The sequence below is a fragment of the Salvelinus alpinus genome, chromosome 28 (assembly GCF_045679555.1).
Source record: "Salvelinus alpinus chromosome 28, SLU_Salpinus.1, whole genome shotgun sequence".
Classification (NCBI taxonomy): Eukaryota; Metazoa; Chordata; class Actinopteri; order Salmoniformes; family Salmonidae; genus Salvelinus; species Salvelinus alpinus.
The window spans coordinates 39,624,140-39,642,884 of record NC_092113.1 but is presented as its reverse complement, the minus strand read 5'-3'; the positions used below and the strand labels follow the sequence as shown (position 1 = coordinate 39,642,884).

The window sequence follows — 18,745 nt, the reverse complement described above, 5'->3', positions numbered from 1 at the left end:
GTCACATTATGTTAATCACAGTAAAGTAGTAATGTTTTCAGTATTTCCGATAACTTTAACGTTGTTGTCAAAACTTCAAGTTCCAAGCACTATTTACTAGAAGCTGACGTTATTTAAGGTTCATTCTATTCACCTGGAAATATACTTCTGAGTAGTGAAAAGTTCATTTAAAAGCCAACTGGGAAGCATTGCAGTTTTACAGTGTCTTAAATTGGTTAACTTCTTCTGTTCATTACAAACGGAACTCAAAGGTTGTAGGCCTAGATTCCCTGAGAGAAAAAAAAGAATTCCCTTACAATCTGATTTATTTTCTGTGAAATCACAACTTCGGTAATTTTACACTCCAATTCATTAATGTTTGAGGTAATGGCGATGCCCACCTGCACTATATTTAGCCTATAAAATAGGCAAAAAACGCTTTTATTTATTTATTATGAAGTAGACTTTTTAGGCCTACTGATCTGACAACTATTTAACGAACCTACCTTTTTTAAATTAAATGTCGTTATTTTTTATTTTGGTACTATACGACCTCTACCTGTTCAGCCTTTTGTGGCTGGTGATTGACGATGTTTGCCTTTGATATGGTATCAGCTGCCTTCAGTACGCCTAATGAATCAAAATATGTTTATTTTACATTTCTGATAATGTTCCATTGACATGTATAAAATGTGTAGGTGTTTTCTAATGTATCGTCTCCCAGTTGAGTTCTAACTTAAGCATTGCGTTGATCGTACCAGATGCATTGTTATTTTCTAGTCAACTTTTTAAGTTTTCCAAACAAGCACGTAGAGAGAAGTTTGCTAACTCTATTCAAATCTTACCTTAATAACATTGGACGTATTCCACAATTCTGACGACGGATCAGCTCCGAGAGAGATATTACCATCTATGGCTGCAGATAGGCTATTGCGGCGGCGTATTATGCTTAACCAATACTAATGCACTAAATCACAGATTGGACACGTTATTGTTGTCATCTTGTTACACGTCATGAAACACATTGAGGCAAAAAATTACAGACTGTCGCTTAGTCACAAAATAGAACTCAATTGATTGAACATGAAATTGATTCCAATATGATTGAAATAGGCTATATAGGCACACGTAGCCGACATGTCTATTTTAATTACAGTCGTCTCGGGTTTTCAGTTGAATCATTTTTATCCTTCACTTGTTTGTAACAATTGCAAATACTTTGGCAACTTCGTGCTGAAGTAATACGATTCTAACGATCATAATGCTACAAAAGGCTGTGGGAAACGAGGCCCTGGTATATTTCATTCGATATTGTACATGGTTATTCTGAATATCTTCAGTTGTCAGTTTCTATTGACCTCTGACCTCTGAAATAATCAACTGCTCGTTTGTTTCGAAGTTTTATTTTATTTGGAATTATCAAATGCAACGGAGTTATTGCATAGGTTTTTTTTTTTTTTTTTTTTAAATGTCTTTATGCTCTATTTGATTTAATGCAATTGTATTTGATTTTGTTGTTGTTTTTAACGCAAGACTGTCTCAAGAATTGGAAAATAACATATTTTGAAAATAAATGGAAACAAGCAAATGCCACAAAGCAAGCAAAACTGACTTGTTTATTGTTTACTCCATGTGTAACTCTGTGTTGTCTGTTCACACTGCTATGCTTTATCTTGGCCAGGTCGCAGTTGCAAATGAGAACTTGTTCTCAACTAGCCTACCTGGTTAAATAAAGGTGAAATAAAAAATTAAAAAATTAAAAACATATCCATATCGAATATGACAGCCTGTCAATGATAACATTATCCCCCCCCCCCTTCCCACACACACACATATTAATACCATTACCAAACTAAAACATGTAGTAAATAGATAATAAATGTCACACTGTCTTCCCGCCAAGACGATCCAAAAAACAGAGGTTGTAGATGGCCAAAACGCTCTACCCGTCCAGACTGTCCAAAGGCTGTTGGGACATGGCAGTGGTAAAAATAATTATTTCTGTATCCGTTTTCTGTGTGTTAAATGCATTATTCAAGGCACGCGGCCCAGCAGTATAAGGACAAACCCTGTTGCTATTGCTTGAACCGGTTCTATGAAGTCTAATTGATGGGCAAAAAAAAGAAGAAGCTAGCGCATAACTAAGATATCTCGTCTATTCAGTAGATTTGAGGTGATATTCATCATCAACCAAAATGCCTTAGTTCAGTTTCATTGTGGATATTCAAAATGTAGACAACAGCATAAAAAAAAGACAAACAACTGGCCCACCATTATTTCTAATAATTTTCGGCAGTGTTCTCCTGAAATGATGCGTATTCTAACATTTCAAGTAGAATGCATTTGAGAAAGAACGTCAAAAAGAGCTCGAAAATCAAGCGTTGTGCATGAATTGTAGCCAACAGATTATAATGTAATATAATACAAGATATTCATAGATATCCCCCCCCCACCACACACATTCCCTGAACTGAATCACAAAGAATTACTGTTGCGTTGACATTAATCCGGCCAGTTGGGTCTAAAATAATATAATCTGTAAAACAAAGTGAAGAAAAAAATGAGGGCAACAATACATTTCCTCGGGCACATTTGGCCATTTGGCACTGAACATAACAAAACGCCTTCATGTTTGTTTAATGTGCCTTGCGTAAAATGCTCTCTATATCCCTGCCCGAATTAGTCATCTGCTTGTTTTTGTAACAAAATGAAAGAGGATTTAAATGGTTAATTGTAGCGACAGGAATCACACGTGATTGAATTCTTGGCGGAATCATATCAGCCCACTGTCCCGCTTAGTCCTCCCTGTTTCACGGGTCTTTGTTCATGATCTCCTAAATCCCACCCACTTCAAATGAAGAAAAGAGTAAGAAAAAACACGCGCTCGCACAGAAACCTTGCTTTCACTGTAACCGGGACCAGAGTAGAGTCGTTAAAGTGCATGCCGGACTGACCTCATGATGGAGGCGGACAGTTGTTTGTCTTTCTCTTCGCAGCCGAACCGGACAACACTGAATAACTCCCCCGGTTTGGATCAGAATAGTTCTGGAGGTTCGTTCCTTCCCTGCGATGAACTACAGAAAAGTACACATCTTCCTCTCGCTCACCGTCTGAGTCTCCGGGATCAGGGTGACTTCTACAGCTCAAGCTCCATGGGACGGTTTAACGACGGCGCGCCCGCGGACTTTACGCACGGGGCAGCCTCCACGAATCCTCGCGCCTTGCCCAACAAACACAGCAAATACATGGAAAATATTAATCAGGACCAAAAGGTTTTATCAGTAAGCGGGAAGGGCTCGTTTTATGAAAATTACTCGGAGGGTAAGTGGAGTTTTTATTAAAATAATCGAAATCACGGCCATCAGTGTGTGAGGCTACGAAAATAGTAATAATTATCATAATAATCGTTATTATTATTATTATTATTATAACGTAGGCTATTTACCAAAATAATATAGGCTTAACTGAATAATGTCCTGAGTCTATTGCCTGTGGAAACCGTTTGACTTATCAAACATAGGCAAAATCCATCGTGAAAAAGATCATGGAGATCAACATTTCTGTAGCCAGCTACCTCAATTTGTTTCAAGTTTGTCTTTAAAGTGTGGTGACTCGGATAAAAATATTTTCAGAGTTTCTTTGGCGCTGCACAGCCAGCGTATTTTTCAAGGCCTTGGACAAAAACGTCTCCAACGATCGTAATTCATTTTCACTAAATGTCTGATTTTTAATTGTTCACCTACAATTGTATTATTATTCAGCTTGTTTGAATGAATTATGATAGTGTTCCAAATGACTATCGAAAGACTTTATTAGTCCACACAGCAGGCCCGGATCAAAGAAATCCCCCCCAAAACGGAATTACTTTGTAGTATAGATCTGAATGCTGCTAAGGCTTATTTAGTCCACACATGATAATACTAGGCTAACATATTGAATTAGGCCTATATTTTGTTCCTTGCGAGTTCTTTTTCAGAACTTAATTATTTTTTTGGTGCACATCATTTCCCCAATGTTGCCTATAAAATGTTAATAAAATATTGAAACACATATATAGGGCCATGGCATGTTATAAGCCTAAACGACTACAAAATGATATAGCCCACGTAATTGTCTAGGCCTACTCAAATGAATGTGCAACTATATCTAAAAATGTATTTTAGCCTTTAGGCTACCTTAGTTGTGTCACCAAATGTAGGCTATCACAATGTAAAAATCACTTGGTAAAAGTGGACGCACATCACTGGTGATAAATACGTCATCAGGTTTTATCTGCACTTGACACTGGTAGTCACAATTAGTTTTGATGTAAAGTGCGAGCGGGCCAAAGGTCAGAAAGTGACTGAGCCGTCTAGGTGCGTGATTACGGCGTCCGCACAGGAAGCTTCCACCCGTGCGGTGTAAACACATCAATCCCGTGCAGCCTTCACAAAATACATTCATAATTTTTTTTTTTTCAATACGGCTAAAGTTTATTTTGAAATTGATCAGGTTTCTTATCTGAAAGTTCTGTTTTTGTTTCTGAATAGCTAAGTAAAGTTGCACATATCCAAATTAGATTCTCAAGATGTCCTTTATGCTAAATTTGACTCCGTGTCCTTTTGTTGTTTACGTCAAACTTTTCAGATGACATTTTCTTTTGCAATATCATCACATTTAACCACATTAGAACATTCTCAAAAATAATTGTAAAATATATTCTATTCATTAAAATTAGAACTAGATTAACTTGAGATATAAAAACTGAACATGCAAATGAGATAAAACTTTGGCCAACTCAGATGTTTTGATAATGTAATGAGATGATTTAATGTGAGATTTGATTAACAACAACAAAACATCATTGGCTTGAAGCATGCAACAATACAGCAGTCCACGTTTGAAACACTTTATTAAACTTGTATAATATCCCATGAACTCAAGTCTTAGGATATGACATGGTTCTTCAGTATTATTTATTGAAGTTTTGAAATCCATCCTCTAAAGTTGCCAATGAAGGCATGTGAGTTCTGATAAGGACTTAGTGATGTATGTGTTCAGAATAACATTCATATCAGTCTGATTCATGTTGTTGCCAAAGACAGCCATATGATGGAGCAGAGAGCCTCCATCTCGACAGTTTATCTTTATCTGCAATCTAGATAACAGCATGGTCTGATGTCAAATTGACTGGATGATATTCTATTTCCATAGGCTTTGACTGTGGTCTTGAATTATTTATTTTCTTAGATTCTTCAGATATTAGCAAACACAACCCACGCACACACACACTTGACACACACGCAGGAGTGCATACACTAGTGCGCATGCACGCCGAGCACGCACCCACACACACGCACACAAAGGGTTTTTATTAAAAACACTTAATGAAAGAGTTTATTAAAATTTTCAAAATAGGGGTTGTTGACTATATAATACTGCGGCTCCTGAGAGCCCCAAATATTGGTATGAATAGATTAATACTTTTTTGGGGGGGACAAGAGAAATCCATTTGTTGTCAGTCTGTGAACTCTAAAGCAGTTTAACCTGACTTGGTTTTCTGGGTCAGATTTGAGTGGAGATGTGGTCCACATGACAGTTGCTTGCTGTCCAACATTCTGGGGCACAGTCAGACTCACACACCTTCAAAGGCAGACTAGTCTTCCTGTTTTGTCTATCGGTGCTTGGAAGGTGCTAGGATTCCCGGGTGGCGCAGTGGTCTAGGGCACTGCATCGCAGTGCTAGCTGCGCCACCAGAGTCTCTGGGTTCGCGCCCAGGCTGGGCTGGGTTCGCGCCCAGGCTCTGTCGCAGCCGGCCGCAACCGGGAGATCCGTGGGGCGACGCACAATTGGCATAGCGTCGTCCGGGTTAGGGAGGGTTTGGCCGGTAGGGAGGGTTTGGCCGGTAGGGATATCCTTGTCTCAGTATGTAAAAAAAAAAAAAAATGTAATAAAATGTATGCACTCTACTGTAAGTCGCTCTGGATAAGAGCGTCTGCTAAATGACTAAAATGTAAATGTAAAATGAAGGGGCGGGGGAGGGTTGGGGTTTAAGGATGGTAGAGCAGTGGGATGTTATCCCACATAGCATAAAAATGTTATACAAAGAAATTGATATATTGAGATAGGGGGATGATCAATTGACCAGGTATTCATAAACCGAGATCTCTTGCATGTTGACACTTCTTGACCTTCACAGTCCCCCCCCCCCCCCCCAAAAAAAAAGTACAAATGCAAAATGATTAAAAATAAAACATTTTACATTTGGAAAAGTTAAATGACAAAAATGCTATTTCATCAAAACTTGTTACTAATACTTCAATCTCATTATCTAATCTGCATAAGAAGTCAATTATAAAATACTGTTAAACCCAATCCAATGCTCGCAAAATTTTACATTTTTCATTTACATAACAAGAGGCCAGGGAGAGAAGAGCTGAAATGTCCACGTGATGTCAGTATATACTCACATTGGTCCATTTGGACTTTATCTCGACTGTACAGTTTTGTAAATGCATTTCACATACTGTACATCTCCAATTACACTGGACCATAGGGAGAGAGGATGTGGACTCTTGGTAAAAGCCAGCGGTGGAAAAAGTACCCAATTGTTATACTTGAGTAAAAGTAAAGATACCTTCATAGAAAATGAATCAAGTAAAAGTGAAAGTCACCCAGTAAAATACTACTTGAGTAAAAGTCTAAAAGTATTTGGTTTTTAAATATACTTGAGTATCAAAATGTAAATGCAATTGCCAAAATATACTTAAGTATCAAAAGTAAATATCATTTCAAATTCCTTATATTAAGCAAACCAGACACCACACTTTTCTTGTTTTTTAAATTTATGGCTAGCCAGGGGCACAGTCCAACACTCAGACATCATTTATGGCTAGCCAGGGGCACAGTCCAACACTCAGACATCATTTATGGCTAGCCAGGGGCACAGTCCAACACTCAGACATCATTTATGGCTAGCCAGGGGCACAGTCCAACACTCAGACATCATTTATGGCTAGCCAGGGGCACAGTCCAACACTCAGACATCATTTATGGCTAGCCAGGGGCACAGTCCAACACTCAGACATCATTTATGGCTAGCCAGGGGCACAGTCCAACACTCAGACATCATTTATGGCTAGCCAGGGGCACAGTCCAACACTCAGACATCATTTATGGCTAGCCAGGGGCACAGTCCAACACTCAGACATCATTTATGGCTAGCCAGGGGCACAGTCCAACACTCAGACATCATTTATGGCTAGCCAGGGGCACAGTCCAACACTCAGACATCATTTATGGCTAGCCAGGGGCACAGTCCAACACTCAGACATCATTTATGGCTAGCCAGGGGCACAGTCCAACACTCAGACATCATTTATGGCTAGCCAGGGGCACAGTCCAACACTCAGACATCATTTATGGCTAGCCAGGGGCACAGTCCAACACTCAGACATCATTTATGGCTAGCCAGGGGCACAGTCCAACACTCAGACATCATTACAGATAGCCAGGGGCACAGTCCAACACTCAGACATCATTTATGGCTAGCCAGGGGCACAGTCCAACACTCAGACATCATTACAGATAGCCAGGGGCACAGTCCAACACTCAGACATCATTTATGGCTAGCCAGGGGCACAGTCCAACACTCAGACATCATTACAGATAGCCAGGGGCACAGTCCAACACTCAGACATCATTTATGGCTAGCCAGGGGCACAGTCCAACACTCAGACATCATTTATGGCTAGCCAGGGGCACAGTCCAACACTCAGACATCATTTATGGCTAGCCAGGGGCACAGTCCAACACTCAGACATCATTTATGGCTAGCCAGGGGCACAGTCCAACACTCAGACATCATTTATGGCTAGCCAGGGGCACAGTCCAACACTCAGACATCATTTATGGCTAGCCAGGGGCACAGTCCAACACTCAGACATCATTTATGGCTAGCCAGGGGCACAGTCCAACACTCAGACATCATTTATGGCTAGCCAGGGGCACAGTCCAACACTCAGACATCATTTATGGCTAGCCAGGGGCACAGTCCAACACTCAGACATCATTTATGGCTAGCCAGGGGCACAGTCCAACACTCAGACATCATTTATGGCTAGCCAGGGGCACAGTCCAACACTCAGACATCATTTATGGCTAGCCAGGGGCACAGTCCAACACTCAGACATCATTTATGGCTAGCCAGGGGCACAGTCCAACACTCAGACATCATTTATGGCTAGCCAGGGGCACAGTCCAACACTCAGACATCATTTATGGCTAGCCAGGGGCACAGTCCAACACTCAGACATCATTTATGGCTAGCCAGGGGCACAGTCCAACACTCAGACATCATTTATGGCTAGCCAGGGGCACAGTCCAACACTCAGACATCATTTATGGCTAGCCAGGGGCACAGTCCAACACTCAGACATCATTTATGGCTAGCCAGGGGCACAGTCCAACACTCAGACATCATTTATGGCTAGCCAGGGGCACAGTCCAACACTCAGACATCATTTATGGCTAGCCAGGGGCACAGTCCAACACTCAGACATCATTTATGGCTAGCCAGGGGCACAGTCCAACACTCAGACATCATTTATGGCTAGCCAGGGGCACAGTCCAACACTCAGACATCATTTATGGCTAGCCAGGGGCACAGTCCAACACTCAGACATCATTTATGGCTAGCCAGGGGCACAGTCCAACACTCAGACATCATTTATGGCTAGCCAGGGGCACAGTCCAACACTCAGACATCATTTATGGCTAGCCAGGGGCACAGTCCAACACTCAGACATCATTTATGGCTAGCCAGGGGCACAGTCCAACACTCAGACATCATTTATGGCTAGCCAGGGGCACAGTCCAACACTCAGACATCATTTATGGCTAGCCAGGGGCACAGTCCAACACTCAGACATCATTTATGGCTAGCCAGGGGCACAGTCCAACACTCAGACATCATTTATGGCTAGCCAGGGGCACAGTCCAACACTCAGACATCATTTATGGCTAGCCAGGGGCACAGTCCAACACTCAGACATCATTTATGGCTAGCCAGGGGCACAGTCCAACACTCAGACATCATTTATGGCTAGCCAGGGGCACAGTCCAACACTCAGACATCATTTATGGCTAGCCAGGGGCACAGTCCAACACTCAGACATCATTTATGGCTAGCCAGGGGCACAGTCCAACACTCAGACATCATTTATGGCTAGCCAGGGGCACAGTCCAACACTCAGACATCATTTATGGCTAGCCAGGGGCACAGTCCAACACTCAGACATCATTTATGGCTAGCCAGGGGCACAGTCCAACACTCAGACATCATTTATGGCTAGCCAGGGGCACAGTCCAACACTCAGACATCATTTATGGCTAGCCAGGGGCACAGTCCAACACTCAGACATCATTTATGGCTAGCCAGGGGCACAGTCCAACACTCAGACATCATTTATAAACAAAGCATTTGTGTTTTCGTGAGTCCACCAGATAAGAGGCAGTAGATGACCAGGGATGTTTTCTTGATTAGTGCGTGAATTGGACTATTTCCCTGTCCTGCTAAGCATTAAACATTTAAGGAGTACGTTAAGGTGTCAGAGAAAACGTATGGAGTAAAAAGTACATCATTTTCTTTAGGAATGTAAGGAAGTAAAATAAATAGTTGTCAAAAATATAAATAGTAAAGTACAGATACCCCCCCCAAAAAACTACTGAAGTAGTACTTTCAAGTATTTTTACTTAAGTACTTTACACCACTGGTAAAAGCTACACTACAGCATGTCTGATGTCTTTTTGAGTACTTATTCTTAGATTGTAAAATCTTAATAACCTCTTTCCAATCTCTTGGCATGATGAACTATGATGTGAGGTTGGATCTAAATAGAAATCAGGGGGTTACATCCTAAATGGCATCCTTTTCCCTACATAGTGCACTACTTTTGACCAGAGTCCTAAGGGTCCCTATTCCCTACATAGTGCACTACTTTTGACCATAGTCCTAAGGGTCCCTATTCCCTACATAGTGCACTACTTTTGACCATAGTCCTAAGGGTCCCTATTCCCTATATAGTGCACTACTTTTGACCATAGTCCTAAGGGTCCCTATTCCCTAATAGTGCACTACTTTTGACCAGAGTCCTAAGGGTCCCGGTCAACAGTAATGCACTAAATTGAGTAAAAGGTTTCCATTTTTTAGACGCAGGACAGGAATGTTGTGTTACGGTGAAAGAAAAGCCCTCTGTTTTGGAACAGAAATTGAATTAGGTTTATGTTAAATGACTGCTCTCAAATGGTCCCTGTGTGAGGCTGTGGGACATGTATATTACTTTAGGACAGAGGGAGAGTGCAGATACTGAGGGAGAGTGATTCTCTTCTGGGACCACAGAGTTAGACATACTGTAACAAGGCAACAGTAAACATGTCGTCCCCACGAATGATGCTCCCCCCCGCGCGTGTGACTAATACATTCAACTTAATTACTATTACTGTAATGTAGCAACGTACTAACGGACGGAGACAGCCCGTTCCCTGATTTCATTGTGAGGGACAATTAACATGAACAATAACATCTATCTACAGTCCAGTCATCCAAACACACCCAGAGTAAAACATTATGGTACAGTCCAGTCACCCAAACACGCCCAGAGTAAAACATTATGGTACAGTCCAGTCATCCAAACACGCCCAGAGTAAAACATTATGGTACAGTCCAGTCACCCAAACACACCCAGAGTAAAACATTATGGTACAGTCCAGTCATCCAAACACGCCCAGTGTAAAACATTATGGTACAGTCCAGTCATCCAAACACGCCCAGAGTAAAACATTATGGTACAGTCCATTCATCCAAACACACCCAGAGTAAAACATTATGGTACAGTCCAGTCACCCAAACACGCCCAGAGTAAAACATTATGGTACAGTCCAGTCATCCAAACACGCCCAGAGTAAAACATTATGGTACAGTCCAGTCACCCAAACACGCCCAGAGTAAAACATTATAGTACAGTCCAGTCATCCAAACACGCCCAGAGTAAAACATTATGGTACAGTCCAGTCATCCAAACACGCCCAGAGTAAAACATTATGGTACAGTCCAGTCACCCAAACGAGCCCAGAGTAAAACATTATGGTATAGTCCAGTCACCCAAACACGCCCAGAGTAAAACATTATGGTACAGTCCAGTCACCCAAACACGCCCAGAGTAAAACATTATGGTACAGTCCAGTCACCCAAACACGCCCAGAGTAAAACATTATGGTACAGTCCAGTCACCCAAACACGCCCAGAGTAAAACATTATGGTACAGTCCAGTCATCCAAACACACCCAGAGTAAAACATTATGGTACAGTCCAGTCATCCAAACACGCCCAGAGTAAAACATTATGGTACAGTCCAGTCATCCAAACACGCCCAGAGTAAAACATTATGGTACAGTCCAGTCATCCACTCATCATGGACTCCACAAGGTGTCGAAAGCGTTCCACAGAGACGCTGGTCCATGTTGACTCCATTGCTTCCCACAGTGTGAAGTTGGTTGGATGTCCTTTGGGTGGTGGACCATTCTTGATACAAATGGGAAACTGTTGAGCGTGAAAAACCCAGCAGCGTTGCAATTCTAGACACAAACCAGTGTGCCTGGCACCTACTACCATACCCCGTTCAATGGCACTTAAAACTTTTGTCTTGCCCATTCACCCTCTGAATGGCACACATACTACACAATCCATGTCTCATTTGTCTCAAGGCTTAAAAATCCTTCTTTAACCTGTCTCTTCCCTTCATCTACACTGGAATGGATTCAACAAGTGACATCAATAAGGGATCATAGCTTTCACCTGAATTCACCTGGTCAGTCTATGTAATGGAAAGAGCAGCTGTTGATAATGTTTTGTACACTCAGTGTAGATTGCCATTTCATTGGTTTGTTATTTCATACACACAATCGTACTTTCTATCAAATATGGGTCAAATGGGGTCGAATTTCTAACTTTCTAAATGGACTAATACATCTGGGACTCACACATCAGAGTTTGTTTTCTGCTCAGTGGTTCAAGACCTTCATTTAAGGAGGGGTGTTGACAGCGAATCAAAACAAACAGTGATGCAGTAGGCTGGAATGTTGTGTCTGGTCAAATCTGACTAAACCATCATTTATTTCCAACACTCTCATTTGTTCATATAGTAAAACGATACCACAAGCAAGATCACTTAAGTGTTTTAACATAATACTACAGTTACCTGTCATGTCGTTTCTCATCAGGCCTTCGTACCTCGCATTGGGGGAGGAGGAGCTGGGAGACCTCTGAGACAACATGGGAAGGTTCTCGTTCAGATATTAGTCATATCTCTGGAGAAAAGACAAGCCTGCGTGGCTGCATCCTGTTTGTTATTTTCGAGAATGTTACGTTGCTGCCTCTTACTGTGGACGTCAATGAATTCAGTTTATTATTATGGAGAATGTTACGTTGCTGCCTCTTACTGTGGACGTCAATGAATTCAGTTTATTATTATGGAGAATATTGCGTTTACTGCCTCTTCCAGTGGACGTTAATGAACCACCCCTAGCCAGCCTTAGGTTGGCTGTGTAATCTGAGCATCTCTGTGACAACATTACCACGGGTAGACATCTGAGCCTTACTTAAACACAGAAATGTACTTTGTTCACACACTTTGTTTTTACATGTAACCACCATTCTCTCTTTCCCTCCCTGTATGCCATCCCTCAGCCAGAGAGAAGGCGGGTCCCAAGCCCATGGGCTATCCCGTGATTGGCTCAGACTGCTGCATCAAGCTGAAGGAGCCAACCAACGGTCTCCAACCAGGGGACTCCATAGCAGACTCAATCGACTTATCGGGCAAGAACAAGAAACGTCGTAACCGCACCACCTTCAGTACCTTCCAGTTGGAGGAGCTGGAGAAGGTGTTTCAGAAGACTCACTACCCTGACGTTTACGCCCGGGAACAGCTGGCCCTCAGGACCGAACTCACAGAGGCCCGTGTACAGGTAGAATAATGTCACTCTACACAGAAAATACAAAGTCCCCTACCCTGCTGCTACAGTAGCTAACAGAGTTTGCAATATTATTAGATATTTGTCCCCCCCAGATGAATCAATATCCCAGGGCCTATTTAAATGTTCTATTGAAACCAAATGAAGCCACATTTTTTCAGACAGGTAGGAACAAGGCATGGCAGGGGTCCTATATAATGGTAGAGAAAATCATCTCTCCAATCTCTCTCTTCATTCGTCAGGTATGGTTCCAGAACCGCCGGGCCAAGTGGAGGAAGAGGGAACGTTACGGGAAGATCCAGGAGGTGCGAAACCACTTTGCTGCTACGTATGATATCTCTACGTACCAGGTAGACCCTGACACATAGATCTTTGGTCACGACATACGATATATCTACGCACAGGGGTGCAACTTTGGTTTTAGAAGTGCGGGGGGGGGGGGCATAATTATTATTAAGTCGGATAAACACTCCAAAACAGCCTACCCGACCGCTCGGAGGCGTACGCATGGTCCTAAAGCACACCCTCGCCTCTTTTTGTATCACATTCCAATGACAAAAATATTCCCCCAGTGAAAGTTGCGCCCCTGTCTCTACGTACCAGGTACACCCTGACACATAGATCTTTGGTCACTACATACGATATCTCCCTCCTGCCTCCCTCCAATAGGTACTAGATAGCATACACACTGACACATAGATCATAGGTCACTAGCTATAACCCTTCTATCATTATCATCACAGACTAATTAGAATCCTTTAAACCAAATCAATCAATAATGATAGACCCATACATTGAATTACCAAGCATTGGCATTTACATTTCAAATAGCATGATGGGAATTATCTTTATGCAGCCTATCAGTGGAGCTTCGTCATTGGTCTCTAATCAGACTGCTCTCTTCCTTTGTAGATGCAGAGCAACCTGTGGCCAGGTGCAGGAGGGGGTGGGGGGTCCGGTGGGGGCTGTGTCCTGGGCCCTGACACCATGTCTTCCTCCTGTATGAGCCCTTACCCCCATCCCCACAGCAACCTCCCCTCTGTGGGCTTCATGGGCATGCCCCCGTCCTCCAGCCACCCGCACCACCCTCACCATCACCCCCAACACCACCCTGGCATCAACGGCCTCTACTCCCTCCACAGCTTCCCTGGGGCCCTCGGGGGCCACTCCTTTGAGCCGGGGCCCGAGACAGAGTATAAGTCATCCAGCTTGTTGGCCCTGCGGATGAAGGCTAAGGACCCTGGGAGTCTTCTATCCAGGCCTACATGACCACCACAGTGTCAGGGTCAGATCCCTACTATGTACTGACTGAGCGAATGCATTCACACACACATTCCAACACAATCTTGTATACTAGCGACCCGATGGATAGTTATGGCCACATGTATTTGTGTTCCTGCATGTTGAAATAACAGCAGAAGTCAAAGCTCTACACGCATGCATGCACGCGCACACACACACACACACACACACACACACACACACACACACACACACACACACACACACACACACACACACACACACACACACACACACACACACACACACACACACACACACACACACACACAGTCTTGTATAATTAACCTTGTGGGGACACATAATTCAGTCCCATTCAGAATCCTATTTTCCCTAACCCTTACCTTAACCCCAAAACCTAACCTTAACCCCAAACTAACCCTAGCTCTTAACCCTGGTCAAATACTAGCTCCTAACCCTGGTCGAATACTAGCTCCTAACTCTGGTCGAATACTAGCTCCTAACCCTGGTCGAATACTAGCTTCTAACCCTGGTCGAATACTAGCTCCTAACCCTAGTCGAATACTAGCTCCTAACCCTGGTCGAATACTAGCTCCTAACCCTGGTCGAATACTAGCTCCTAACCCGAAAACTAACCCTCGCTCCTAACGCTAAACCAAATTCTAACCCTAAAACACTGATTGGCTCAAACCTTGACCCTAAACCACCTAGAAATAGCATTTGACCTTGTGAGGACTAACAAAATGTCCCCAGTTTGTCAAATTTTTGTTCGATTTAAAATATTCCTGTGGGGACTTCTGGTCCTCACAAGTATAGTTAAACACACACACACACACACACACTTTCAACATACACCTCCGCTACTTTCCTCCAAATAATGTAACATTGCCGCAAACCCACAGACTTCAGACCGTGACATGACCGACCATTTGTTTGAGTTTGTTAGGCCACCATCAGGCACAAAACCTGCCATTTTGCAGACATTTTATTGAATCCAGATTTGAGCATTATCACAAACATAGTGAGACCAAAGAATATAAAAACAATATTATTTAAATATGTAAGATGTAGATGTTAATAAAGTACAGTACCAGTCAAAAGTTTAGAACACCTACTCATTCAACGGTTTTTCTTAATTTTTTACTATTTTCTACATTGTAGAATAATAGTGAAGATATCAAAACTATGAAATAACAGATATGGAATCATGTAGTAACCAAAAAAGTGTTAAACAAATCAAGATATATTTTATATTTGAGATTCTTCAAAGATCCCACCCTTTGCCTTGACAGCTTTGCACACTCTCGGCATTCTCTCAACCAGCTTCATGAGGTAGTCACCTGGAATTCATTTCAATTGACAGGTGTGCCTTGTTAAAAGTTAATTTGTGCAATTTGTGCAATCCTTCTTAATGCATTTGAGCCAATCAGTTGTGTTGTAACAAGGTAGGGCAGTATACAGAAGATAGCCCTATTTTGGTAAAAGACCAAGTCCATATTATGGAAAGAACAGCGCAAAGAGAAACTTCAACTGTTCAGAGTAGACTGAATCAGGCCTTCATGGTCGAATTTCTGCAAAGAAACCACTACTAAAGGACACTAATAAGAAGAGACTTGCTTGGGCCAAGAAATACGAGCAATGAACATTAGACTGGTGGACATCTGTCCTTTGGTCTGATGAGTCCAAATTTGAGATTTTTGGATCCAACCACCGTGTCTTTGTGAGACGCAGAGTAGGTGAACAGATCATCTCCGCATGTGTGGTTCTCACCGTGAAGCATGGAGGAGGAGGTGTAATGGTGTGGGGGTGATTTGCTGATGACACTGTCTGTGAATTATTTAGAATTCAAGGCACACTTAACCAGTGTGGCTACCACAGCATTCTGCAGCGATACACCATGCCATCTGGTTTGCGCTTTTTACTTTTTTTATTTTTTTTATTTGACCTTTATTTAACTAGGCAAGTCAGTTAAGAACAAATTCTTATTTTCAATGACGGCCTAGGAACAGTGGGTTAACTGCCTGTTCAGGGGCAGAACGACAGATTTGTACCTTGTCAGCTCGGGGATTTGAACTTGCAACCTTTCGGTTACTAGTCCAACGCTCTAACCACTAGGCTACCCTGCCGCCCCAGTGGGCTTAGTGGGTCTATCATTTGTTTTTCAACAGGACAAAGACCCAAAACACACCTCCAGGCTGTGTAGGGCTATTTGACCAAGGAGAGTGATGGAGTGCTGCATCAGATCACCTGGTCTCCATAATCACCCGACCTCAACCCAATTGAGATGGTTTGGGATGAGTTGGACCACAGAGTGAAGGAAAAGCAGCCAACAAGTGCTCAGCATATGTAAGAACTCCTTCAAGACTGTGGGAAAAGCATTCCTCATGAAGCTGGTTGAGAGAATGCCAAGAGTGTGCAAAGCTGTCATCAAGGCAAAGGGTGGCTACTTTGAAGAATTTAAAATCTAAAATATATTTTTTATATGTTTAACACTTTTTTTGGTTACTACATGATTCCATATTTGTTATTTCATAGTTTTGATGTCTATTATTCTACAATGTAGAAAATCGTAAAAATTAAAGAAAAACCCTTGATTGAGTAGGTGTGTCCAAACATTTGACTGGTAATGTATGTGATGTATGTTGTACTTTATTGATCAACAATAAAGGGTTTCATCTGTTTACTGCCTCCAATCGTCAGAAGGAAGATGTTTCCGCTAATGTAGGTTATGGGCATAGGTAGATTTGAACAACTACTTTGGCTACGACCATTACTGACTGTGGTGCGATCAGACTATACAACATCCAGGACTACAATAGCTGTCAGTCTGTTGAGGTGTGTTGTGGTGTGTGTGTGTGTGTGTGTGTGTGTGTGTGTGTGTAGCAGTATAGCTGGCCTCACTTCAAGAGGCCTTCGGCTGGCACCCCATGCATCAGTTTAAAGTGGCAGGTCTATTAATGAAAAACTAACTGAGCGACCGCACTACGCCACTGATGATGAAGTGTGGGGCGGCTGTAGGGCCTCCTTCCAAAGTCCCTGCTCTGCATTGAGAAAGCAGGGTTTTTGCTAAAACAGGAAAATAATCCTGCAGTAAAAATTATAATTAATTAACATTTTGTAGAGGTTGATATACAGTCTTTTTCGTGAAAGAAGTCTGAAATGTCAAAGTCGAAATTACAAACTTCAGAAGTCGTTTTTAAACCTTGAATAGACAACAAGTTTTACATTTCCTGCTTTGCAGAAAAGTTCTCATGCAACAGGGTGATCAAATTAATATCTAGCATTTCACATGTGGCAAATAATGGATGAGCTATACAGTGCCTTCAAAAAGTATTCACACCCCTTGACTTTTTCCACATTTTGTTGTGTTACAGCCTGAATTTAAAATTGATTTTGATGTAGATTTTTTGGGGTCACTGTCCTACACACAATACCCTATAATGATTATTTCTTTAGCAAATTAATAATAAATGAAAAGCTGAAATGTCTTGAGTCAATAAGTATTCATCCCTTTGTTAGCGCAAACCTAAATAAATTCAGGAGTAAAAAAGTCACATACAGTAGTAAGTTGCATGGACTCTGTGTGCAAAAATAATGTTTAACATGATTATCTGTAAAGTCCATCAGTCGAACAGTGAATTTCAAACACAGATTCAACCACAAAGACCAGGCAGGTTTTCCAATGCCTCGCGAAGAAGGGCACCTATTGGTAGACGGGTAAAAAATATTAGCTGGCATTGAATATCCCTTTGAGCATGGTAAAGGTATTAATTACACTTTGGATGGTGTATCAATACACCCAGTCACTACAAAGATACAGGCGTCCTGTCAGGTTTTGGCCAGGACTGTTCAGGTTTTGTTCACTAGATGTCCCCCTTGCACCTTTTTTGTACCTTTTGTTTTTCTTGCTCCAATTATTGTTTGCACCTGTAAGTCATTCCCTTGTTAGTATTTAAACCCTGTGTGTTCCTTAGTTCCTTGCTCAGTGTTTGTAGTTAGCACCCAGCCCCAGCCCAAGCCTTGTTTTATATAGACTTTTCTCTTGTTGGATTTTCCAGAGGTTCTCTGGTTTTGTTCTTGTTTATTATTTGAGTAGTCTTTTGAGGTTTGTTTTTCCCTGCTGTTTTTTACCACTTTGTGGATTTTTCGTTGTATTTTGGAGGATATCTATTTTTTATTAAACCACCATCTCTAGTACTGCTGTGTCTGCCTCATCTTCTGGGTTCTGCCAATTATTTAGTGACTGTTTCTCGCACCGGGTCCTGACACGTCCTTCCTACCTCAGTTACCGGAGAGGAAGGAAACCGCTCAGGGATTTCACCATGAGGCCAATGGTGACTTTAAAACAGTTACAGAGTTTAATGGCTGTGATAGGAGAAAAAAAGAAGCCAGTGAATGTTCCTGAGTGGCTATTTTGACTTAAATATACTTGAAAATCTAATGGCAAGACTTGAAAATGACTGTCTAGCAATGATCAACAACTAATTTGACAGAG

At 42.1% G+C, this 18,745-nt stretch overlaps 1 protein-coding gene across 2 annotated transcripts; it reads left to right on the top strand.

Annotated features, from left to right (window-relative positions):
- Positions 1-2,874: 2,874 nt before the first annotated feature.
- Positions 2,875-18,447, top strand: alx3 (ALX homeobox 3). Of its 2 annotated transcripts, none has more exons than XM_071373170.1 (4): positions 2,875-3,300; positions 12,704-12,981; positions 13,230-13,292; positions 13,900-18,447. In XM_071373170.1, the coding sequence occupies exons 1-4, from the start codon at positions 2,937-2,939 to the stop codon at positions 14,254-14,256; spliced, it is 1,062 nt and encodes a 353-aa protein (XP_071229271.1). In that variant the 5' UTR covers positions 2,875-2,936; the 3' UTR covers positions 14,257-18,447. The 2 variants fall into 2 exon arrangements, with proteins under 2 accessions (XP_071229271.1, XP_071229270.1); XM_071373169.1 differs by having other exon boundaries at positions 13,230-13,337.
- Positions 18,448-18,745: the final 298 nt, after the last annotated feature.